A 27,509-nucleotide genomic window follows, 5' to 3' on the forward strand; every position below is an offset into this window, starting at 1 on the left:
TAAGGGAAAACACACACACACACACACACACACACACACAGATCACCACCACCACCAATCCCCCAAAACAAAACTCCAGCCCAGTTTTATTTACTATGAAGAACATGGTGTTTCATTACTGAGAGTTGCTTATCTTTCTGGGTGCTGCTGATTGTTCAAGTCCGAGTCAGGTTGTCTCAGCAGGTATCTATTTTCAGTGGGCAGCTCTACTTGATGCTGGGAACACTAGAGTTGAATGAGCTGCCTTATTTATTTTTGAAAATAAAAAAGACAGAAAAGCAAATAGGAAACTAGTGAACATAATACAAATGATTGATGATGGGAGTCTTTTAAAAACAGTCCTTTATGGGGCAGCTAGGTGGCGCGGTGGATAGAGCACCGGCCCTGGATTCATGAGGACCTGAGTTCAAATTCAGCCTCAGACCCTTGACACTTACTAGCTGGGTGACCCTGGGCAAGTCACTTAACCCCAATTGCCTCACCAAAAAAAAAAAAATAGTCCTTTATGATTTTACAAAGCATTTTCTGGCTAGATAGTTTCTAAAGCAACATTTGCTTCTGAGATGATCCTGTAATGAGAAATATGATATAGTGATGCATTCATTAACAATACAGGACTTGGAATCAGGAAGACCCAGGTTCAAATCCTACCTCTCATACGCTTACTAGCTATGTGGCCTTGGACAAGTCCCTTAACCCATGTGGTTCTAGGTTAAGTGAGATGATTGATTTGATGATCTCTACCAGCACTTCTAGCTCTAAATCTATCATCTTATTTTGAGTTTTTTTTTGGGTGTGTGTATGTGTGTGTGTGTGTGTGTGTGTGTGTGTGTGTGTGTGTGTGTGAAGGAACCCAGCATTCTACCTATTTTGTTGAAAAATGTGCCAGCTGTTCTGCTGAATATTTCCATCAGAAGAAAGAGGACTTCGCAGTTCAGCATTTAGAAATATCCCTACAAAACACCACTATGAGACTAGTCTGTACATACCTGCAAAGAGTTAGAGTCAAGTGGGAAAGAAAGATGGTGTCATGGCTATAACATTGTATTCAGAGTGAGGAAGACCTGAATTGCAATCATGCTCTAGACACTTAGTAATTTGGGACCCTCAGTAAGGCACTTTAAGCTCCCTCCTACCTCTCTCTCCCCTCCCCCATGACTCAGTTTCTTCACCTGTAAAATTAAAGGGTTGGGCTTGCTGGCTTCTAAATCAGAATCTGTGCTCCTATGATTCTTGTGTTTAGCTTTTACAGTAGTTGTTTTAAAGAGGGCACGTGGTCCATTTAATGAGTGTGGCCTAATCATGTGGGAGTAGCCCTTCAGGCCTGAGTCTGAGATCTGTAGCCAATGAGATCATCCTGGTTGCTATGGCAAGGAAAGGAATGTCGTTAATTCAGGTTGGCAGTGACCACTGCTTACGTGTGCCCAAGACAACAGGAACATGGTTCTTCTGGCACAAAAGCAGTGGGGAGAAAGTGTAAAAAAAACAAACCCCAAATTTATATTTTAATTTGACTTTATAGAATAGGGAAGTCACATTCCTAGAGTATGCCAAGTGGTTCAATAGTCAATAAGGCAGTGAGTGTGTCTTTCTGAATGATCCAGAGGGATCTTTGCTGAGAAGCTTCTTAATAGTGAAAAGAAACAACCCTTTTTTTGTTCAGTTCAATGTTTAGCAACAGGAGATCTGCTGGTCTGCCGGGGTCTGCTGCATAAGAATGTGGGGTGTGCACACTGGAAGTATCGTCTTCCAACACAGTAGGATTTTCTTTCCCCTTCCTAGGCCTTCTTACTCTTACTCGATGGATTTAGTTGTGACAAGCTCTGTCACTGAGGCTTGATCAATTCCTCCCACTGGAGATACATTTCGATGTATTTCCAAAGCTCAGAGTCCTTTTCTATGTTTGCTAAATGAGGTGGGCCTGAATCTGGCCAAGATCATGTCCTCTATTGAGATGTATCACTACTCTTGGCTCTCTTCTCTTGCAATTTGACCTCTGTCCTGATATTATGAGCCCGAAAAGAAATCCCTCTCTTCATTCACTCATTCAAAACACACTTATTAATCATCTACCATGTATGGAGTCCTTGGAAAGATAAGACGTAAATAAGATGCATTCCCTCCACAGTTTAGTTACAGTGTAGTTACAGTCTAATGGGGGTAGTGGGTTGAAGCATATGCCCAACTATAAAATAAATGAGAGGAAGATGTGTGTATAAGAGAAGTGAAAATTTTCTTTGAGATTAAACTCAAAATAGGTGGATGATATGGCACAGAGGTGTCATGGTCAGCTAGGTGGTACAGTGTATAGAGCACCAGGTCTGGAGTTAGGAAGACCTGAATTCAAATCCAGCCTCAGACACTTGGTAGCCGTATGACCCTGGGCAAGTCACAAGGTTGCTTGCCTCTGTTTCCTCATCAATAAAATGAGCTGGAGAAGGAAATGGCAAACCACTCCAGTATTCTTGCTGAGAAAACCCCTAATGGGGTCACAAAGAGTCAAATAGGATTGAAATGACTGAACAAAAAGAGGTGTCAAATTCATCTGCAAAACTCTCCTGGCCTGAACCAGATTAAAATATAATTGGGAGGGGCAGCTAGGTGGCGCAGTGGATAAAGCACTGGCCTTGGATTCAGGAGGACCTGAATTCAAATCTAGCCTCAAACACTTGATGTTAGCTGTGTGACCCTGGGCAAGTCACTTCACCCTCACCGCCCTACCAAAAAAAAAAAGAAAGAAAGAAAGAAAGAAAGAAAGAAAGAAAGAAAGAAAGAAAGAAAATATAATTGGGAAATGTTTTTAAAAATAATAAAAATACAACATAGATAATGTTAATTTGTGGTTTTCTCGGTCAATATATGACCTGCAAGAATATGTTTGTGTTTGAGTTTGGCACTTTTGAAGCATATAATATGCTAAACTTGGAATCAGGAAGACTTGAGTCCAAATCCTGTTTCAGACATTTGCTAGCTGTAAGACTCTGGGGAAGTCATTTAACCTCTCTTAGCCTCAATTTCCTTATCTGTAAAATAACGGCACCTACCTCAACTGCACACACAGTCATTGTGAGGATCAAATATGTAAAGTGCTTTGCAAACCTTAAACTGTAGCTATTATTAATATAGACAATTTTTTTTCAAATGACTTTACTTCCCTATAGCGTAACTTCAGAACAAGAGATGCTTCCTTCTATTCTAGTTCATTACCAGAGACCAGACCCTATCATTGCCAGCTGTGCTTTTTCAAAATTTTGTCTTTTACTAGTTTGATTTTATTTGCAGAGTCCATGAAATGGTTTCTTCCAAAAACAGTTACTCCAGAGCTTGTGTGTGTGTGTGTGTGTGTGTGTGTGTGTGTGTGTGAAAAAACTCCTATTCCAATCATACCACAGTTTTCCAGCACAAACCAATCTGTGCATCATTTTGCAGGCACTATCATGGTCCAAGATATTTGCCCACTGAAGAAATGTCTAAAAATTATAACTACTATGTATCCATACCTTACTCTTTTAAACTCCACAGACCTTTTAAAATAGGGGGATGGAAATCAGTGGAGAAAGAAGGCAGATATTAAAGAATACCTCTATAGTAACTTCAGGTTAAAGAAATAAGTTGTATATATATAGAATATTCACTTTAGATTTCTGGGTTTATCTGGATGATTTTTTTGTATTGCTCCCCCCCCCCCCCCATAGAGTGAGGAATTGCACCTTTGGTTTTACTGGTAAAGAGAACTCCTGAATAAGGGAATTTGATTTACCAATGAAAGTTGCCAACTTCTTTGCAATTTATAATCTTTGTTTGTTTGTTTGTTTTTTTGTAAGGAAATTGGGGTTAAGTAACTTGCCCAGGGTCACACAGCTAGTAAGTGTCAAGTGTCTGAGGTCACATTTGAACTCAGGTCCTCCTGACTCCAGAGCCTGTGCTCTATCCACTGCACCACCTAGCTGCCCCTGCAATTTATAATCTTAAGAGAATTTCACTGAGAGGGTAAGTATCATAGCCGGGGTCACATAGCCAGTATATTTCAGAGATGAGACTGAACTCATTTCTTTCTGACTCCAGGAAGGGAAGAAGGGAGCAAACATTTATTAAGCACCTACTATGTGCCAGATACTGTGCTAAACACTTCACAAAGATCTCATTTGATGAGACTACCTCTCTATCCAAAACATCATACTGCCTCCCCCACCCCCATATCTATACATGTGTATTTACGTAATCTATTATTAGAACCTACCATAGATGCTGTGTGTATTTGGCAGGGCTCTCAGTTATTGCTGATACTTGGTGATTCATTGATCATTAAGAAACCCATTATAATTTCAGTGGGAGTACCTCTAGGAGATGCAGTGAATTTAAAATTTGTTATTTAAAGGCGGCTGGCAGTCTTTTAAAAGGGGGCCTTTCATATGGGGAAAATGAATAGACCAGATGAAAAATCCATTTACCTTCCTCAATTTTTTTTGTGTGTGATTCCTCTTAGTCCGTTTGCTCAGGAAATTACGAGACATATTGGTGCCGAAGGCAGGATTTGCTCTCTTGCCCTCCTTCTTCTCCTGTTTCTTTCTGCCGTGAAGCCACAATGCTGCATTTGTGGCGTCATAATCGTTTCCACAGCAACAGACTGTGATGTCTCAAACCCAGAGCCCGAGACTCTCTATACCACCTTGGGATGTGATCTCACCAAGTGAGGAGGGTCAGACCACCTCAGGACGTGGATGGGCATAGCCCAGGATGCAGAAGTAGCTTGGTTCTTTATCAAGGGGCACTCTTCTCTCTGCACAGACATGGAGCAGAACCCTAGCATCAGCACACATGTGAAAGCACAGCCTCCAGACCCTTAAGTCATTAAACATCTTGTGGCACCAGGAAAGAAAAAAAATAAATGAACATTTAATACAGGTTCCCTGGCTGGGTTTCCATTTCAGTAACTCCATTCTACTTCCCCAAAGTCCCAGATGGAGAAGTTATTCTCTTACTGCCTGCCCTAAAAGACCTGTCGGGTAGCTGTGCTGGCACAGACTAGCCGACAAAGTTCCACTTCAGACTTGGCTGCAAGTCAGCAGTGGGTGAGTGACAAGGCTTAGACATATGGCAGAAAAAAAAACTATCAGGAGAGTCTACATTCCCTCATGCTGTACTTTTGACAATAGATTCCAGTGTTTTCACCTTGCCAGCAGGAGGGGAGCTTATTATTATTATTTTAAAGGCATCTATTTATCAGTTGGAGCCAATCTTGTCTGCAAGAGGGGTATGTGGGCCCAGCAGTCCCTAAGATCTCTCAGCCCCAGGTGTTACAGTTGTTGAAATGTTACCATCACGAATAGAATAATTAGTCTTTAGCTTTATAAGGACTACAAAGCACCCAGGTGAAGCAGGAACTACAGTATTATGAACTCCATTTTACTGGTGAGGAAACAAGCTCACAAATGTTAAGTGATTGTTCATGGCCCCACAGCTATGAAGTGGCAGAATCAGGTTTTGAACTCAGGGCTTCTAGCGCCAAGTCACGCACTCTTTCTATGTATCATAGAGTTCTCCCTTTGGGTTAAGACATTACTATTTCTAAGCCCATTCTTTCCAGATACAAATATCCCAGGACTAAGTTGCAATATCTGGCTGTGAATTAGTTTATCAGAACTGCCCCCCCCTTTTTTCTGTGACAGGACAAATGCAAAGTTGAATGGATAGGGGTTTGGAAGTGGGGTTAGGGGGTTGGGTAGAGACAAACTTTGCTGACTTAGTAGTTTTGCTGCGAGCCCGCCCTGTCAAAGAAGACAAAGAGGGCACTGAAGTGCTGACCAAGCCATTTTATTTTTGTTAGTGTCCTTCCTCTTTTTTTTTTTTTTGAGAGAGATGGGGAGATGTATATGAAATGTCCTTATAGGGTATATTTTCAAGGAAGGATGAAATTTTCCTTTTAAAGTTCTTTTTTCCTATCCCTCTGCATGAAGTAAGTCACAGATCTGCCAGCACCATTGAATAAAGTTTTAATCTAGGACTCAACCAAAGGGTGGCCATATTTGCAACCTTATCATATCCTGATAGAATATCCCAGGGAGGGTACTGAGGTCACATCTGACCAGAGTTGTGTTTAGTTGTGGGCACCATGTTTTAGGAGAAAAAAGGACAATCCGAAGAGTCCAAAAGAGGGGGACTGGCATGGCAGAGGGGTTGGAAACCATATCATCTGAAGATTCTTTGAAGCAAATATGGAAGTATTACCTAAAGATGAGGTTATGTGTTAAAATAGCTGAAAGTCAGTCATAGGGGAAGATGGATGAGTTATTCTTTAAAAGTCCAAAAGGCAGAACTAAGCTCAATATTTGGGAGTCACAGGGAAGTGGGCTTTGAGTGACTCTAAGGATAACTTGCCTAATAATTCGAGCTGCCCCACAATGGGATGTGATGCTTTAATAGGCAATGATTATTCCATCACTAGAGGTATTAAGCAGAGCCTGAATATTCACTTGTCAGGGATATTGTAGAGATCATTCGTGCATGGGATTTTTGACTTGGACAAAAAAATCTTCCAAGTCTTTACTTCTATGATTCTCAATCAATCAATTAATATGGGTTTATGAAGCACAAATTATGTGCCAAGCACTAGGGATACCAATAAAATAAATGAAATGATTACTGCATGTAAGGAACTTAGATCTGGTGAGATCATCACCCTATATTGAGAGCTCGAAGGTACCTTAGTACCATCCAGTTCAAATACCTTTTTTTTTTTCCAAATGAGGAAACTTAGGCTAACAGAAGGTGCATGACCATAGGCACATAGCAAGGAAGTGTCTGAAGCAGGATTTGAAGCCCCAGTTCCAAGTTCAGTCTTCTATCCACTATGCCACATGAGGAGCCATTGAAGGAACTATGAATATTTGGCCTGGAGAAGAGAAAACTTAATGAGGACAGGGTTAGCTGCTTTTAATTTTTGGGAGAATTCATGAAAAGGGATCAGATTCCCTGTTTGGTCCCTGAAGAGGACAGCTAGGAGTAATAGGTCAAAGCTGCAGAGAAACTGAGGGTTAATGTAAAATAGAAACAAAACCAATAATTAATATTACTTATAACAATTAGAATTTATATAACACCCATTGTGACAGCCCTTATTGTCATTATTCACATTTTACACATAAAAAGCAACCAAAAACTTCCTAACAGAGATGTCCAAAAGTAGAATGGGTTGCCTTGGGAGGTGGTGGGCTCTCCTTAAATAGAAATCTTTAAGTGAAGGATGAATGAAAATCTTTTGTGCAGAGGAGATTCTTGGACAGGTACTGATTGACTAACTGGTCTCAGAAATCCTTTCTAATGTGGAAACTCTGAGATTCTAAGGTTTAGTAGATATTTGAGGGTAGATTTGCTATCTAGGCTGTTGCTATAAAATTTGAGGGCTGCTAGTGATTGGTATTTCTAAGATGACAGAAGCACGTCTTGCATATTTATTTCTTACATATTTATTTCTTTTGAGGACCCTTCATTTCCATTTTATTTCTGATAATTATATCCTCTGCCACCATTTATTGGAAGGAGGAAGTGGTGGATAGAATGCTGACCTTGGAGTCTAGAAGTCCTGAGTTAAATCCTACCGTAGACCCTGACTAGCCATGTGACACTGGACAAATCACTTAACCCTCTCAACCTCAGTTTCCTCATCTCAAAGTAGAGATAATAGTAATACTTACCTCACAGGATTTTAGTTAGGATCAAAAGAGATAATATTTAAGGGGTTTTGCAAAATTGAGAGTGCTTTGTTAATAATTATTATTATCTTTAAAAAAACAATCATGAGAGTTTTATATTGTAAGGGGCTAAAATTCTAGCTAGTCTGTCTAAAATATCTAATGAGTGGTCACCAATAAATGATGAGCTTTAGCAAGAGTTAGACTTTTAAGCATTTATTAAGGAGAATGAGAATTTGGTAAAGAGAGAAAGGCCTAGATTCATCTATCTATCAAAGGGAGAGCGCATTTTTTAGCTCCACTCTCCACCAGAGTCCTGACGAAAGAGAGTGAGAGCTCTAGCCTCGCCCCCTCTTCCTCCCACAAGCAAATGTCACTTCCTGATGCCAAAGAGCTGCATGTCTTGCCCTCAGATGCCTTCTCCTCATGGCAGAGCATCCTGCAGTAAGTCTCCAGCAGGTGGTGTCATTCCAATCTTTACAGTGGCAAAGATTCTTGAGGCTCTATTGTGATTTGATTGCATTCAAATTCTAGTATTATTTTTGTCATTCTTCAACATTGTTGACTCTCTTTCCCCTGCACACCTTGGGTATTGTGTAGGAATATAAAGCTGCAGCTGACATATTGAATGAAATTAGAGCCAAACTCTCAGCAGTTAAGAAAACATTTCATCAATATACTGCTGGCTTGTGGTATTGACTTGTCAGATGTTCAAGGGACCAAGAATTAAATTATTTTAAATTAAAACTTCATCTTCCCTTCCTATTTCTAGGTTTATCCAAAAATTTAAACAAAAAGCAAAATATAAAACATGGTTCTTGAACTAAAGACAAATGTAAATATTTCAATAATTTTGTTTAGTAAATGAGGACTTCTTTTCATTCCAAGATTGCAGCAACTCTATAGCTATTTCAAAAAGTATTTCAGATGTTTTGCTTCTCAGCATGAAGGGTGTGTTCATGATAAGGTTGAACAAATCTTTTTTGATAAAGCCAGATTATCCACTAAATCACATCTAGGGTATTGTTTAATTGGTTTTAGCTGTGCAGTACGTTTTAAGAATATTGTAAACATAGATTTGACTTTGATCTTCTAACTCAATTCAAAAGTTAGAACTAATAACTGTCAGGCAGGCTTGCTTTTTTTTCTTTTTTTAGAAATTTGAAATTAGTCTTGATCTTGAACTTAACACAGTAGTCAGATAAATGGCAACCCTATGTCTGGACTTAATATAAGTTTTTATTTGTTTCAAGTTGTGGGTAGAGAAGAGGTCAGCTATTTCACCCAGGCCATTCTTTTGAGTGATAACTGCTTCCATAGAATGAATCCTCTAAATGGTACCCTCAGGGCTAATCCAGGGTGGTTATAGCTAGGCTTTCTGGGCCTACAATAGAGAGAGCTCCCTATATAGCCTAAGGAAGATCCTAAAGTGGCTGGAGACTCCTTTGTAGGAAGGGTTGTCTACTACAAATGCACTTTTTTGTACTAAAAGTAAGTTGTATACAAAAGCCTGGGGGGGGGGGGGCAGCTAGGTGGCGCAGTGGATAGAGCACCGGCCCTGGAGTCAGGAGGACCTGAGTTCAAATCCGACCTCAGACACTTGACACTTGACACTTACTAGCTGTGTGACCCTGGGCAATTCACTTAACCCCAATTGCCTCACCAAGAAAAAAAAAAAAGCCTATGAACAATGACTGTGTTTTCCAACCCCCAAATTAGGAAATATGGTTTTGATGCATTATTCCTTTTTTCAAAATCTTACTAAAACACAGGCAATGTAGCATAAAGGAGAGTTGGCCTGGAAACCAGAATGACCTGGGTTCAAATCTTCTGACTCAAACACTGACTGGGTGACCCTGGGATCAAGTGACTTAAATTCAGTGTTCTAGGCAAGTCTCTAAGACTAAACCTTGTAGAGAAGGTGCTGATCTATATTAATTGAGGGGGTTCTGGGAGTTCCTTTTGTCAGTAAAATCACTGATCTAGTCTCTGTGTTGCCTATTATTAATAATTTTTTAAAAAGTTCATTTTCTTTTTTTGTAATTGGAACTATCTTGGAAATGCCAGGATTTTTGTTTTCCAGAAGCAAGCACAAGTCCTTGAATTGTGCTAGTTCAGTTACTCAGAAGTTATTTGTTGAGTATCACATATATGCAAAATCTTGTGAATCTCTGGGAGATAGATACTAAGGAAACTCAATCCAAATCCTCCAGGGATTTATATTCTAGTTTGGGATCTAAGGCACAACACATAGAAAGTCAAATAAGAGTGTAGGAGACGGGGCAAGACAACTGGAACTGAACTACTTTGATAGGCTTCTGGAGGACCCTGTGGGAGGAGGGGCACAAGTGTTAGAATCATGCAGTGGGGAGCTGATGCTGCAGGGGCCCCTCCTTTGGGGGGATAAACTGAGTATTTGGTGCCCTGGGGCTTTTCTGCTCTGCCACTAACACGTTGTAAAACCTTTACAAGTAATTTAACACTTTCTAATTCCTCCTCCTCTTCCATTGTAAAATTGGGATGACAATATTCCTTCAGACAATCTACCTCTTGGGGTTGTCTTGAGGCAAATGCTTGTAATTCTAAGGCACTCTTAAGAAATGTGAGTTGTTATTAATAGGGTTATTATTGTTTGTAGACCGTGAGATGGGGCTCAGGGATTGTGCTGGGGCCAGGTCAGCCAAAGATCCTAAACAGAGTCCCAGTTGCACTTTCTGCATCTCAGCTCATGCTGCATTTCCCTAGTCTGGAATGCCTCCCTTCATTTTATCTAAATTATGCTCATTTTTCAAAGCCCACCTGAGGAAAAGTCGTATATCGCGGAAGTAGGCACTTTGGATTGGGTTGCAGGAAATATGGCTGTTAAGTCCCAGTCTGCTGGGTGACCAAGTTACCTGCCCTCTCTGGGCCTCAGCATTGTCTTCTCTAAGTGAATGTGATGGACTAGAAGATCCCTGACATCCCATCCACGTCTGACATGCCATGCTCAGATTTTAAGATTCCATTGATCTAGCTGCATATAGGACATACTAAAATTGGTTAAACTCTCCTCTCTGTTCTCATTGAATCTGGTGTGAAGCTGCTTGCCTCATGCTATCTACCTTTTCATTAGGTCACTAACAGAAGTTTTAGTTTGGGTTTGGGGGTTTTGTTTTTTAAAAATTAAAACAATAAAATCAACCCATGATTGCTCAGCTTCAATAGTACTATTTTATAGCCTTAAAAGAGACCCTTCTTTTTCCAGAAGAACCGACTCCACATAATATCGTCAGCCCACCCTCTGGAGTTGCATACACTGATGATGTCCTGGATTATGGCCTCAAGCCATACACCCCCCCTCCTAGTAACTCTGCAGATCCCATGGGCAAATACGGACAGCCAGATAGCATAGGGTCAAAATGCTACCTAGACCCTGCAAAGCCTGTAGGGGCCTCGGCTTTGAGTCCTAGGATCGAGATCACTCCATCCCATGAACTGATACAGTCGGGTGGGTCCTTCCGCATCAGAGACACAGATCCTTTGGTAGAGCATCAGTGCAACTCCGCCACTGCTAGCCCAAGGTTTACTCTGCCGGTCCCCGGCTTTGAGGGCTACCGGGATCCGCCTTGCTTGAGCCCCGCTAGTAGCGGCTCGTCGGCAAGTTTCATTTCAGAGACCAATTTCTCTCCCTACACATCACCGTGTGTCTCGCCCAATAATGGCCCTAGTGACGACCTTTGTCCACAATTACAAAACATCCATACTCATTATTCTCCTAGAACCTCTCCAATAATGTCACCACGAACAAGCATCACAGAGGAAACCTACTTGGGACGCCACTCACCCTCGCCCCGTCCCAACTCCAGGTCTTCATCGCCCGGTGCGAAGCGAAGGTACTCTTGTGCTGAGCTCTTCCCTACTCAGCTGCCCTCGGCCTCTCCACACCAGTCTAGGACCCCCTCTCCACAGGCCTCGCCCAACGTCTCGCTGAGGGAAGACGGACCTTCAGTCACTTGTACCCAGTTGCCCAACTCTACCATTCTTATGGACACCATGAGCAACCTCACCACAGATCCCCCCTGTGGCATCCCCTCCAAGATGTGGAAAACCAGCCCTGACCCATCACCGGTTCCTTCCCAAAAACCCAGCATGCCACGGCACACCATCTATCAGAGTGTAGATTATCTTGGCCCCTGCGAGCAGGAGGAGAGGAGGAACTCGGCTCCCGAGTCGATTTTACTCGTGCCCCCAACCTGGCCAAAGCAATTGGTTCCTGCCATTCCTATCTGCAGGTGAGTTGTGTGTTTTTAACATGTTTATGCATACTGATTAGTTTTAAGTCTTCAGTTTTCAGTGCGCACTCAAGTTCAATAAATATTTATGAAGCACAGCTACCTCAAGAGCTTTTGTGCTAGGCACGGGTGGAGTTACAATCAAATGAAATAAGACACGGTTCTACCCCTCATAAAACTTAGGGTCTAATAGGAGAGCTGTTGTACACACAAATACCTATAATAAGAAATAGGACATATGAAGTGCACGAGTAAGATGCAAAGTGCTATTTGGTTTTTCTATAATGGATTAGACACATTTCTACCGAATGGACTGCATTTGGTGAAGCCATGATATTTGATGAGAAATTAAAATGGGTTTTCTAGTAAGCTGGGAAGACAAATGCCAGGGAAGGTGCCATGAGAAAACGTCTCAGAGGATCTGTGCCATTCATTATACATTATATATGACAAATGACTGGAGTTCAAGTAGAAGGTCAGTCTGACCCAGTTCTCATTGTTGTGTTTTAAGTAATGAATGGCTCGAAACTGAACCAGCCAAATGGCATTAGTAGATTTGTACCCTTAAAATCTGAGATTACTAGTGTGGCAATCTATGGTCATACCTTGTAATCTGTTCTCCTGTAGGCTGCATTTTAAAACTTTTGTTTAAAAAATAAATAGCAACAAAAACCTTGGAGGGAAAATGCAGGCTAGAAAGAAAGAGAAAAGGATATTCAGTCCCAGTGTTATTTTGACTAGGTGCCTGATATAAGCAATATGCTGTAAATATGGTGGGTAGAAATAAATTCTGAACTGTATAAGAGACACAAGTAGAAGGAAGAAGACCTGAGGACTTTACCTCTCTCAGCCTGTTTCTTCATTTGTAAAATGGATATAATGCACTACCTTCCTCACAATTGTGAGGAAAGTGTTCTAAGCCCTACAGAAATGGGAGCCATAATTAGGTCCGAGGCTATCTGTTTTAAATAGTGCAGCCTCAAAGTTATATAATATTAAAAATAGCCTGTTCTGAATGGGTCATTCTGTGTATTATACATTATCTTGTATCCACCCTGCTGAAATGTCACAGGACATCAGATTTAGTAATGGAAGGGATTTAAAAAAAATCAATGAAAAAATCTTCATTTTACAGAAAAAGAAAGTTAAGTGACTTGCCCAGGGTCACTTAGGTAGTAAGGAAGAGATAAGAGAGTGGAAGACTTATTCTAATCTGTTACCTACTTATTTGTAGTATAGTGGGATAGCACTCAGGAGCAATGAATAGGTTTTCAACCCAACTCTGCCTGTCACTAACTCACCTCTGTGATCTTGGGGCAAATTTATTTAACTTTTCTGTGACTGTTTCCTATCTGCATGGTGAAATGATTTCTAAGGCCCCTTTGAGCTCTAAAATGCCGTGATTTAAGTTAACTGAATAGCTTTGTGCCAGGCTCTATGGAGTAGAGAAGAGAAATGCCTTCTGCCAACGATGAGTTTCTAATCTAGTTTGAGCATGAAAAGCACCCACGAATAAATCCCATTAGCAAATAATAATAACTGACATTTTAAAAGCACTTTAGAGTTTACAAAGCAATAAAACATGCGATAATTATGGAACACAAAGCATAATTTAAACATAGGACAATAATTTTTTTCTTTAAGGCACTGAGCTCTTTAAAATTTTCAAATCAATTTAACAAAGATTTGTTAAGTGTGCAAAGCACTGGTGATGCAAAGACAAAACCCACCCAGTGCTTGCCTTAGATGAGGAATTTGCATTCTACTGAAATCAATAGCCAGATCAGATACCTCCACACTCCTCTGAAAAGTACCATGATTGTGAATGGCATACACAGGAGACACTTTAAAATACATCTGTTCTGGGCAGGATAATTCGGGTTCTATATAGGGAAGGGGAAACATTGACACAAATTCTATGTGTTTCCTATACTCTCTTGTTTTTTGTTTTTCATTTCCTTCAGCATCCCTGTGACTGCTTCCCTTCCACCTCTTGAGTGGCCCCTTTCCAGTCAGTCGGGGTCTTATGAACTGAGGATTGAAGTGCAGCCAAAGCCCCACCACCGGGCACACTACGAGACAGAGGGCAGTCGAGGGGCCGTCAAAGCTCCCACAGGAGGTCATCCTGTGGTCCAGGTATGAGTCTGCATCCTTCTTCTACCCAGTGCTTTACATTAAGTACTAAATGACCCACCTTTGCTTCACAGTAGCTATGTACAAGAATGTGATCATATCCACTCTGGAAAGGGGAACTTGGTTTTCGGAAGTTAGCATCTGGTCACCCAGTCTTAACTGATTTGGACTTACTGCTTGTAGTCCCTCTTGTAAGCCAGGTGGTGCAATGGATAGAGTATGGGACCTGAAGTCAGGAAGACCTGAGTTTGAATCTAGCCTCAGAGCTTATTACCTTTGTGATCTTGAACAACTCACTTAACCTTTCTCTGCCTCATTTTCCTCATATGTAAAATGAGCAATAATATTGGCATCTACCTTCCAGGGCTGTTGTGAAGATAAAATGAGATAGTAGTGCTAAAGTACTTAGCAAATCTTAAATCACTGTATATAACATAAAGGGTCTTCTTGTGGCATTTCTCTTTCTGTCCACAAATCTGCTGAGATGATTGTGTTTGCTAAGGTTTCCTAAAATTTTGCCAACCATTTAGTCAACATTTTTATATGTTTTGAGTTTGGGATAAAGGTATAGTTCCATCTTTTCCTTTGCCAAAGCTGTCTGGTTCTTCTACTACTGACCCAACCGCAGATATTTCTTTAAACGTTCACACATACATATAGCAAGCTCCTGTTTCTCTATAATATTTAGGGACTGAAGAATTCTGGTCATCTGATTATTCTGGGTATCCAGGAATCAGCAAATACAGTTCAGGGTATGTCTTTGTGTTAGTATAGATCACAGATTCTTAACCTGGCATCTGTGTCATTTTCTAAAAAATACTTTGATAACTATTTGTAATTGGTTTTCTCTGTAATCCTAAATATTGTATTTAATGCATTTTAAAATATTATTCAGAGAAAGAGTTCTATAGGTTTCAAGGAAATGCCCAAGGGGTCTATGATCCAACAACAAGAATACCTGCTATAGATGAAATCTAATGTACTAGTCTACACATCTCAAAATTGCTGCTAAGGTGTGGGCTGCTCTTCTGAAGCATTGGTGGCTCAGGGGATAGAGCACTGGAATAAAGAAGCCCTTAGTTCATAATCCTAACTCAGACATTTACTAGCTGTGTTGTGATCTTGGGTGTCACCTAACTGATATCTGCTTCACTTTCTTTAAGTGTAGCATGGGGATAATAATAACACCTATCTTGCAGGATTGTTGTGAGGAAAAAATGAGTTATCTGTTAAGTGGTTAGCACAGAGCCTAGTACATAGGAGATGCTTAATAAATACTTGTTTTCTCTTTTCTTCACATTCTTCACTGAATCCCCATTCCATTAGATTGTAAGCTCCTTGAAGGCAGGGGGTATCTTTTGCTTCTTTTTGCGTCCCCAGAGCTTTGCACAGTTCTTGGCACATAGTAGGCACCTAATAAATGTTTATTAATTGACTGATTGCTCCCAACTCTCCAAATTCTATAATTCAGCTTTTGGTAGGATTGGTCAGGCTTCAATTTCAATAAGCCTTGATTAAGTGCCTCCTATGTGTGTCACAGTGTGCCAGGTGGTGGGAGAAATATAAAAGAAAACAAACACAGTCCCATATGTAATCTCATTGATAAATGAAGTGAAACAAAGATTCAGATAGTTAGCAGAGCAAATAGAAGAATGCTACAAACTTAAATTGAACTTGTACCCTGGGTTTGAGATTCCTGGTTGACATCAGTCTTGACGAACTTGTGTATTGCATCTTATGTTTGGTTTAACTTCTTCCAGCCTGGGAGGAAACTGCCAAGACATCGTATTGTTCACATTTATGGTTGTGAAAATGCAACGTGGCTTTAAAGTCTTTGGCAGCATCGTGAGAGGCTACATAGAAGGAGATAATTTTCTTTCTAAAAAAATACGAGATGTGATACACTACTTTTTAGTGCAATTGGAGTGAACCCATGAACACAAAATGGTCTGTGGGAGAGAAGAAATCAAGGGAGGAACCCTGGATTTGGATAGTTTTTCTTCTTAAAAGACTCAGCTACATGATGTCCCAGCTGGGTTGATAGTCTTTAGGGATATGCCTGGCAATTATTTTTATTGATCTAGTGTTGGTCAGTAGGTAAGAGTCAGAAATGAAAAAAAGATTTAAGTAACTTAGTATAATGTCCCCAATCTTTCCTATTTCTATTTTTGGGACAGGATGCTGTGGTCCTTATGTGGACAAAACTGCTTTTCTTTTCAAAGGGAGTTTTGCAAGTGAGGCCTTAAATGTTTCTTAAGTTCTTTATTTTATGTGCTCTAATAATATCACAACTGAGAAAGACATGTATGAGTTCATTGTCATTTATTCCTCTTGGCTGCTTATGCTCATTATCAGATACTTGCACAGAATATCCTCAGAGTTGGACTTTCCTTAGGTCTCCCCTTTTATTTGCTCATATAAAGAGACTTTTTAAGAAATTTGTAATTACCATGTATTGTATTGTCATGCATTGTAATCTCCATACAACTATTATGTATCATTGGAATTATCAAATAAATATTATCAGGAAAACCATATTTTATCCTTGCATATAGTCAGAAATATGAAGTCTAATAATAACAACTTATATTTCTGAGGTGCCACTTAAAATTTAGAGAGGCAGTGGAGCAGAGAAGGTGCCATATTGCTTTTCTTATCAGAGAATTCTTTATACCAATGAAACCACAGATCCTGTCCTTGTCCTTATTTATCATTTTTCCAAAGCACTTTCATATACATTAACCATCCAATCCTCATAGCATCCTTGTGAATTAGAAAATGCTAATACTGTCCTCCTTGTTACGCAGAAGAGAAATCGAGTCTCAGAGAGAGGAAGCAGCTTACCAAGGGTACACAGTTGGTACCATAATGGGGGCATGATGCTTCAGTTTGGTGGTCTTTCCACTGACCAATGTTGCTTTGATTTCACATTCATAGATTTGATATTTTAGTCTCTTAAAACAGATGTTCAGGCATATGGAGAAAATGTGGATAATTCTTTTATGCAGATTCATTACAAATGTTGAAAATATCAATTAGATTTAAGCCATGGTAAGAATTGTGAGTTTCACATGGCCAAACGCTATGTCCCAGAGTTGCACCTGCATGGTTTATGACATGAGAATCTGGACAAGACTAGTAAAAACCAAATGCTTTCATCTTGCAAGTAAAAGCACACACACACGCATATATATATATATACATATATATATATATATATATTTGGCAGTGATTTCAATCCACTGAATTTTAGCTTTTGGACTGTCTGCTACTCAGTTCAAATTATGTATAAAACAGGGCAGAAATAAACCAGACAAGGGGATTTTCTGGTTTTACTAGGTAGTGCTGTGATATTGAAAATAAACAGAAGCCTTTGAGTAATTGGTTGTGAGAAGGTTCCATCCCTTCCCCCTTTATTAACTATTTAAAATTAGTGTTCAGAAAGTCCTTTCACTCCTAAAAATGGAAAATAGGAGGCTCATTTGGATGTATTCTTATTGGTGCCAAATATTCTACCCATTGTTTAAATGTCTAGCTCCTATCCCTTCTCTCCCACTCACTAGGTACTCCCTCATCTCTACTCTTCCCAACACAGGGAGTAAGAAGCAGAGGAAGTACGTAGCTGATTGGGATCAAACTTTAGGATAAGTTCATATAAAGTAGAAGAGACCATTTAAAGCAAAAATGGACTTTTTTCTATCTATAAATAACATTGTCAAGGACAGAAATCCTCAGTGAGTAATCCCTGCCTTCTGTTCCTACTTGTCAACAAATATGATATTTATTTAATTTAGCAAGCATTTATTAAGAACAGACTATATACCAAGATACTATGCTAGGCTTAGAGGAGATAAAAACAAAATTAAAAAAAAATCCCTTCCCTCAAGTAGCTTACTTTCTATGAGGTGTAGAGGGTGAGAAATGCAACATTTCTAGATAAGGAAGATAATTTAAGAAGTCAGAGAGTACTAACTAGGGAATGTAATGGAAAGATTTATATTTAGAAGACCTAGGTTTGAATTCTGTGTCTACTGCTTACTCTGTGTGTCTTTAGGTTAGTTACTTCCCCTCCTTGGGGCTCAGTTTTCTTATCTTCAAAATGGGGATGGTGGACTAGATTATCTCTAACATCCCTTCCAGCTCTAAGTCTATAATTCTATAGAATGGCCAAGGAAATCTTGGTCAAATAACTGGGGCTTGTGCTGAGCCTTGAAGGATGGGAATGGTTTAGATGGGTGAAAAAGAAGACACTCTACATGGGGTGGGGGTATGTGTGAGGGGAATGACATGAGCAAAGGTATGAAAGCAAGAGTGTATCTGATATGTTCACAGAATAAGATGATGAGTAGACCAGCCTTGCCTAGAGCAGGGGGTACATGTCGTGGTGTGGTGTGAGATAAAGTTAGATTGGGACCTCTTAGTCCAAAATAAAATTTTTATTTTGAGGGTATATCAAATTTAAAGAGTAGGGAAGACATTGTGGTACAGTGGGAAAAGTGCTAGATTTAGAGTTGGAGGATTTGAGTTCCAAACTTGACTTTGATCCTGACTAGTTTTATCACCTAGACCAAGTCATTTGCTATCTCTGAGTCTCTGTTTCTTCATCTTTTAAATGAGGGCATTGGATGAGATGACCTCTAAAGTTCCTTCTTATCCCAAATCTGTGACCTTATGCTATGAGGACACATAAGGCACTGTCATTTTATAAACATTAATAAAACCTTTCCCACAAATCTCAGTGAGCACAACATTTAGAAATCCATGAGATTTAGATCTTTCAAAAATAGTTTGATTAGAAATATAGGAAACTATATATACCATATCATCTTGAACTTGATCATGTTCATCTCCCCAATCTGGTTTATATAAAACTGGTGTGATTATAAAATGCTTCTTATAAAATGTTGTTGTTTTCCTTTGAAAAAGACATAGTTTTAGGGGGTATGTCTACATTGAGCAATGGCTTATGTTTGGACCATTCATTCAACAAACTTTTTTTTTTCAAAGACAAAATTAATAAAAAAAACCACTCCCTGTTCTCAGAGGGCTAACATTTTACTGGAGGGAGGGGAGAAAATTCATCATTTAAAGAGATAAATAAATACAGTATAATTTGAGCAAGGAGCGTGTGCACTCAGAGCTAGATCAGGAGATGCTTTCAGTAGGGGGTGGTATCTGAGTTGAGTTTTGGAGAAAGCTAAGGATTCTAATAGGCAGAATCTGTACATTGTAGAAATGGGGGGGATGCGTAGGTACAAAGGCAGGAGATGAGAACAACAAATAGATCAATTTATATGGAAATGAGAGTATGTAAAGAAAACTGTGAAATGTCTTAAAAATAGGCCAGATTTCCAAGAGATTTAAATGCTAACCTGAGGAGTATTTACTTTATCTTAGAAGCACCCAAGATTCTTGAGCAAATCTATGCTCTGGGAAGATTATTTTGGTAGCTCTGTGGAGGGTGGATGGGAGAAGAAAGAGACTGGAAGGAGGGAGATCAATTTGGAGGCTATTGCAATGCCCTACCCAAGAGGTGATAAGGTCCTGAATTAAGTGGTGGCCAAGAGAATGGCAGAGGTAGCATTGAAAAGACTTGGCAACTGACTAGTTGTAGGAAATGAATGAGAGCGAAAAGTTGACTGCAAGGTAGTGAGCCTGGGGGACTAGATGGATAATGGTTCCTTCAACAGAAAAATAGAAATCTGGATTAGGGATGGGGTTAAATGAGTTGTGTGCATTCTGTGACATTGAATTCTGTTTTAGATATGAGCCTCAGTTCCTCATCTGTATGTAATTGGGCTTGGACTGATTTCTATTTGGACGTGCCTCTGACTGATTTCCCCTTAGGCAGAGGAAGTAGTTCCAGACACGTCGGAATAAAATTCAGTCCGAGCCTGTCTGAATAGCTAGTTACATATAAAATGAGGGGATTGGACTAGATGACTGTTAAGGTCCATTCCAGCTCTAAATTTGTGATCCCATGTTGAGATGCCTCTAGGATATTTAGGTAGAGATGTCTCCGGTGTGGTTAGTGACATAGGACCAGAGCAATAAATTGGCTTTGAATCCTATGATGATTAGTGGGATATTTGTAAGGAACACAGGATAATCAAGTTTAGAAGGGCAAGCAATGGAGACAAGGACCTGAGGCTCCCTCTGAATTTTCTTGCCCACAGAGTAAAATGAGACTAGAAACTAAAGTGAGTTTTTCTCCCAAGACCAACAAACTATTATTCAGTTAAGATCAACAAACATTCTACTTTGTGCAAGGTTCTATGTTAGGTGTTTGGGTAACAAAGATGAAAAGTAATCCAGTCTTTGCCTCAAGAAATGTACAGGCTAATAGAATAGTAACTAATTTTTTTTGTAGTTCTTTGATCATATGCAAAATACCTTTTCTCAGAGCAAACCTGTGAAGTAGGTAATGCAAGTCTTAATTCTTTTCACTTTAGAAATGAAGAAACCAAAACTTAGGGAGGTTAATTGACTTTCCTACAGTCACATAGCCAGAAAGTGTCAGAGTCAGGATTTAAATCTGGGCTTTTAGAATCTGAGTTCAGCATTCTCTCTAACTATATCATGCTGCGGTTTTAGATCTTGAAAAGAGAATGTTTCAGAAGTCCTTGGGAAGTGACAGGGACATGGATTAAAAGGCCTAGAATTTGGTAATTCAAAGCTTCCCTGACTCATGCATCTATTTGTCTTTGGCTCCTTCATCTCTGCCCTTTGTGTGGGACTGGGTTCTTTTTCCCCACCTGGGGGTTCTATAGGCAACTTACCCAGAAAGTGCTTTTCCAACTTCCCTTTGGTAATCCATGTATAATGTAGGATTACACTGAATAGCTTATCTTGTACTGACCCTAGCTGGCAGCTAGCTAACAAAACATTTTATCATAATTATGTAGGTTTCCAAATTTGGAACTTCTCCCTTGGAAAATTGGTGATTTATTGTGAAAAGTCTTATCTAGAATCCTAGAAAAGTATCTGCTAGGGGTGAAAATACAGTAAAGCATCAATAATTGGGCAACTGTGATTCATTCATTCATTCATTCAACAAATACTAGGTTCCTACTGTGTATCAAGGCAATGTACTTAATGCTGGCAAAGATTTCAGAATTAAGACTCTTCTCTATAGATGAGGAAGATATTATGATATAATAGACAATATTAAGGGTTCCCTAATACTGGACTGGAAGTCAGGAGACCTGCTGTGAGTCAGTGGCTGTGCAGTCAGATGGGATCTGTGAACTTGAGTGAGCATGCTTTACCATAGATTCTAGACTGGTAAAGCTGGAAGAGGCTTTTGTGATTATCTAGCCCAATTCCCCCTTCTAAATTTCTATGGGTCTCAGTTTTCTCTTCTATACAATGAAGTCTGGATTGAGAGGCTCTTCTGCCTTGAAAATGCTATAAGACACTTGACCAGGCTGTAAGCCACCTGGGTTTTAAGAACCATTGCTTTTCTTTGAGGCATTATACACAGTCTGGAAGGCTCTAGGAAGCTATGTCAGTGCTTTAACTACTCATTGAAAGAGGTGAATTTCCTTAGCTATAGAGAAGAGGGTTGAATGTGATAATCTCCATGTTCCCTTTCTACTCTGTGGTCTATGATTTTGTGATTTGTCATCTATGACTTTTAAACAAAACGCTTTTGCTGCTCTTTGAAATCAGGTAGATCCATTATAACACAAGTAATACAGGTTTCAGGAAACCATTGGCTTTACTTAAAAAGCAATAGCAAGTATATACTTCATAGTAATGTACTATGTGATAGCAAAATGAGCTTCCACTTAGACTTCATCTCATGGTATATCTCCTCTGCTGAATTACCCTGATCCCTCATCTCTTGTAGGTGGGCTCAGAGAGGTCCCATCAAGCTGCAGGGGCTTTGAGAGTATGATTTAGGTGATGGACCTAGGCCTTTTTTTTTGGTCTGAGAACCAGCTTAGAAAAGTGAGCAAAGTGCAGAAAACCTCATCTGCAGGGGACTGGCCACAATCAAGTCACAGACTCTCTACTGGGGTAAGGATGATTTGCATATTTAGCATCAGAGAAGAGAGAGCTTCTAAACTTGGAAAATCACAGGTCTTTTCAAGTATTAAAGTAAGAAGATCATGTAAAGTAAGATCATATACCTGGGAGTTGTGAACAATGTGTATTTTTCCTGTGCTTCAATGAACAGTTTATTAAATGATTGAATATATATATTTATATATATATTTAAAGTTTGTCATGTGTAAGCAGATTGTAACAGGCAAAAAAGAGAGCTTGTGTCAGAAGACACTAGCTGCGTGACCTTGGGCTGAGCATATCCTTTCTTTGGGCCTTCTCAGTTCCTCAAATGTAAAGTGAAGGAGCTAGGTTAGATGACATCTGAAGTCTCTTTCCAGATGTGACATTCTAATATGAAGGCACATTATAAAAACATGGACACCCTGACTTTGTTTTGGGTATTCTTTCTTTCTTTTTTTTTTTTGGTAAGGCAATTGGGGTTAAGTGACTTGCCCAGGGTCACACAGCTAGTAAGTGTTAAAGTGTCTGAGGCCGGATTTGAACTCAGGTCCTCTTGAATCCAGGGCCAGCGCTCTATCGACTGTGCCACCTAGCTGCCCCCTGGGGCTTATTTCTAGACTGTAGTTTTGAGAGAGAAAGAGAGAGAGAAAGAGAGAGAGGAAGAGAGAGAGAGACAGAGACATAGAGAATGAGAACCAATCAAGAGAGAATCAACCAATCAATCAATCAGTCAATATTTATTAATCACTTATTATGGTCCAGGCACTGTGCACTAGGGATACAAAAAGAAGCAAAGGACAGTCCCTGCCCTCACAGAGCTTACAATCTAATGGGGGAGTTAACATGCCAACAAATATATCCAAAGCAAGCTATGTACAGGACAAATGGGAAATAATCAACAGAGGGAAGGCACTGGAATTAAGAGGGTTTGGGGAAAGAAGGTGTACATTTATCTACAGACCCTTTCACTTAAATGTCAGTAGGGCAAACATGAGCTTGAGACATCCTCACTCAGGCATGTATAAAATCTCCCACTGCCTTCCATGCTGGGTTGCGTGCTTGCCGGAGTCCTCCTGTATCCGCAGTTGACACACATGCCTTTTATCCTTTCAAAGTCTGTATGTGTTCTTTATGCCGTGACCTCTTTATTAACATTCATCATTTTCTAATTTTGTTCCCTGAATAAGACTCACATCCCCTTTCGGAAGGCTGGTGCTACATTGAGAACAAAGTTATTAACTGAGGAAGGCAAGCCTTAAGCCAACATAGGAAAAAGGGGGAGGTGATACCAGCTTAGAGGTTTATTGTTTTATTTTCAATAGAGCAGCTGCCATTCATTGTAGAGAGTGAAAGATGTTCGGCTGCAAATGCAGGCTTGTTGCTAACTTCCTAGAAGAACAAGAAACCTTAGTATGCTTTTGATAGGGCAAAGGAAGGAGAAAGTCCTACAGGAGTAAACATATATATTGTATTCACATTGGAGTTGGTTTTATGCTGAGCATAATTGGAGTGAGAACCCTTTTAAGAGATAGAAAAGACCTTAGAGATCCTGTAGCCCAGGGCTTTTTAATCTCATTGTGCCATAGACCCTCTTGGAAGTCTCATGAAGCCTAGGGACACCTCAGAACAAGGTTTTTAGATGCATAATACAAAACACATAGGATTTAAAAGGGAACCAGTTATACTGAAATATACCAATCAAAAATAATGGGGGAAAGCACAGGTTCACAGACCATAGGTTAAGAACCCTTGCCAACCTTCTCATTTTATAGATTAGGAAACTGAGTCCCCACGAGGAGAAATAACTTACCCAAGGTCACATATATGTGATTTACTGTTGACAGCAGGGATTTTGTGTTAATTAAAGTTTCAGAAAATGGTTGTGTGGCTCATAAAAATGTAGAAAATGCGGGGAAACTTCTGTTTGGGGGCCTGGGTGTCCCCACTCAGGGGCCAGTTTTACCATATGTAAAAAATCTAAGAAGACGTTGCTGTTTAAAGTTCTGGCAGTCTCAAAAAGTAAACTATCTCATCTACCCGCCCCCTCCCCTGTGTTTATTCTGTTGTATTGAGTTATTTCAGTAGCGCAGGGAAGCCCAGGATTGCCCTCAGAAATAATTTCCATTTTTTTTCCTATGCCATTGGCATTTATGAAGTTTACCAAATTCAAGGAAAAGTTAAAACTTTTCTGTTCATCTCGGGTTGTTGGTTTTTGTTTTTTGCTCAAGTCTTACTTGAGAGTGAGCTGTTGTCTGAAGGCCAGGCCTTTGCACGCAAGCTGATTCCCGTATCCTCTTGTGTCTTTATCCTGTGGTTTAAAATTATGATACTGCTTCCTCCTCTTCACGTGTTTGGCCTGGAGAGTTTGGCGAGGTCTGGAAGGGAGCCTGCACTGGGGGTGTGCTCTCATGGTGGCAGAACAATAGCTGGTTTGTACAGACTGACAACCTGTGGCCCGAGGAGCCTGACTACTTGTGTGCTTTTGTGTTGTTCATGCTCTGCTGGTAGTTTGGGCAAACACCCCAACAAATGGCTGTGTGTGGAGGGACAATTTGTGCAGTCAGCACACTCTGTCCAATTTCCAAGTGAATGAAAGGAAGGAGCAGAAGATAGTTTTCTTCTTGGCAACACAATAGACCAGAGCTAAAGTACCAGAAACAGCCTGGGAGACCATCTATTTTCAATCACTCCTTTTGTCATTGAGGAAACTGAAGTTCAGATAGGTAGAGACTTGCTTAAGGTCACATGCAGAGTTATAGGCAGGCAGATAAATGAGCAGCCCTAGTAAGTGTTTCTTTCACAATACTGGACAAAATAAGTCTGAGGTTGTTAGTGAGCTATCATTCATTTTGGGGAAAAATCCCCAAGTGGCTAATACATAAGTTGAGAATAAATAAACCAAGTTGAGAACTGTATTTAATATGATGGGGATTTTCTTGAAAATTTTTGTTCTATTTGTGCTACTGGGTCCAGCTGAACAAGGTATTAATTTCACTCAATGTTCCAGATAATTTTTTTGGGGGTGGGGTAATGAGAGTTAAGTGACTTGCCCAGGGTCACACAGGTAGTACGTGTCAAGTATGTGAGGCCAAATTTGAACTCAGGTCCTCCTGAATCCAGGTGGGGTGCTTAGCTGCCCCAAGATGGGAGTTTAATTAATCTTACAAGTACTCCTCATCTAACAGACTTGTTCTTTTGCATTTAAGCTTTGTAAAAGAGATTCTGAGGAGCTTCAGATGTCATTTAGGTCAACTAATGGCTGATCCAGAATTCACTCTATGATATTCCCAATACCTTGTCAACTGACATTAGCTTCAAGACTCCAGTGATGGGGAGCTCACTACTTTGAGGGATAGCTCATTCCACCTTTGGAGAGCTTTAATTGTTAAGAATTTTTTTCCTCATATTAAGTTGATACATGCTTATCCATAACTTCCATTCATTGATCCAAGTTCTGTCTTCTGCAACCAAGCACAATTTGTTCCAAGGCAAGTCTGTTAAGTGAATGCTATTTTTTCCATTGATGTCTATTATACAACTGCAAATTTATACCAATGAGAAAAGTTTCTGATGCCTCATTAGCAAGTTTTGTGTACCTACTATGTGCCCAGCAGGAGTTGCGGTATGGTATAGAAGATTTCGAGTTTATGTTGAACTTTTGAAGATCTGGGTTCAAGCCCCACATCTGACTGTGTGATCTTGGTCAAATGGTACCTAAGATGACTCTCTAAGACTAGAATGCAGAGCATTCTAGAATTTCTTCACTGGACATCTTCTGCATTGATGAACTCATTGTTGTTGCTGTTCAGTCATGTCAGACTCTTTGTGATCCTGTATGAGAATTTCTAGGCAAAGATACTGGAGTGATTTTCTGTTTCCTTCTCCCATGGTTTAAGGCAAACAGAGGTTAAGTGACTTGGCCAGGGTCATACAACTAGTGAGTGTCTGAGTTAGGATTTGAACTCAGGTCTCCTTGGCTCCAGGCCTAGCCCTCTAGCCAGTGAGCCATCTAGCTGCCTTTCATGAAATCAAAGGTTGGGACAAAAAAAAGTGGCTCTGCACAGAGTCAATTAGATAAAAGCGCACCAAAAATCCTGGCAAGATTTAAAAAAATAATATATTTAAATGAAAATTTATTTTCAGGCAAAAAGATTAAGAATATTATTTCACATATTGATAAAATTTAAATACTGAGATTTAAATATACCTACTAAAACTTTGGCTTATGTCCTGTTTCTTTTGGAGAGGGAGTATTCCATAAGAATTGTTTGGTTAGGGACTAGAATGGTCAACATTCTTTTCTCAAGGTAATGATTTATTTACTTAATTAGTGACTAATATCCTTCTTAGGGACTGCTCACACAGCAAAGCAATATTAACAGATATGGAAAAATGTTTCTTGTTGTCAGACATTGGCCATTTAATAGAACATAATAGCTGGAGCTGTCTATTTTAACAATTGTTGGCAGAAGGGAAATGACAATCAGTAAAAGATTTCAGCATGACTTAAATCTTCAGATCCTGAGGTGCTGCTGCTCCTTAAAATAAATTTGTGCATCAATCTGATTGTTAAATTACTTGCAAAAAGTCACACCAATTGTGTGTAATCCATATAAATCTAGACAATCAAGTCCAATGCCCTCATTTTACAAATGAGGAACCTGAGGTTCTGGGAGATTAAATGGCTTGATTTAGTAAACCTCAGAAGTAGGATTAGAACCCAGGATCTCACATTCTAAAGCCAATGCTCTTTGAATGTTACCATTAATTTTGAAACTCTGTTATTCATATTTCTATTAAACAAGGTATACTTACCTATATTTGAAAATGGACAATTAGGGTTGTTAGAATTGTTCAGGGATATTTGTAGAAATTGATAGTTCATTTGTGGGGCAGCTAGGTGGCACAGTAGATAGAATTCTGGGCCTGAGTTCAAATTCAGAATCAGGTATTTACTAGCTCTGTAATCCTGGGCAAGTCACTTAACTGTGTTTGCCCTGATTTCCTCATCTGTAAAATGAGCTGGAGAAGAACATGGCAAAGAACTCCAGTATCTTTACCAAGGAAAACCCAAATAAGGTCTCTAAGAGTCGGACACGACTGAACAATAACAGAGTTCATTTATAGCAGTCACTGATCATGCACTAATTCAATCAATTAAAACATCTTCTGAGTACAGAGTGCCCAAGTCTGTGCTGGATGCTACCAGGGATAGGAATAAGAATAAGAATAAGAGAGTCCCTGACCTCATGGAGCTCAGAGGACAGAAGGGGAGATAAAACTTTCAAAGAAATAACCATGATTCAAAACAGAGCATGGAAGTCCCTCAAGAGAGACTTACTCTACTGTTCTTGTTTGGAGGGAAAGATGATTTCTATGGGAAGTGGACATAAAGGAGATC

The 27,509-nt window shown here is 39.8% G+C and overlaps 1 protein-coding gene across 1 annotated transcript in view; it reads left to right on the plus strand.

The window, feature by feature from the left end:
• Positions 1-27,509, plus strand: part of NFATC2 (nuclear factor of activated T cells 2) — a 172,596-nt gene that overhangs the window by 8,242 nt on the left and 136,845 nt on the right. The window contains exons 2-3 of the mRNA XM_043985401.1: positions 10,936-11,962; positions 13,927-14,098. Of these exons, the coding sequence (XP_043841336.1) occupies positions 10,936-11,962; positions 13,927-14,098 (1,199 nt within the window). The remainder of the gene's footprint in view (positions 1-10,935; positions 11,963-13,926; positions 14,099-27,509) is intronic.

This window comes from Dromiciops gliroides, chromosome 2, assembly GCF_019393635.1.
Source record: "Dromiciops gliroides isolate mDroGli1 chromosome 2, mDroGli1.pri, whole genome shotgun sequence".
NCBI classification, from domain to species: domain Eukaryota; kingdom Metazoa; phylum Chordata; class Mammalia; order Microbiotheria; family Microbiotheriidae; genus Dromiciops; species Dromiciops gliroides.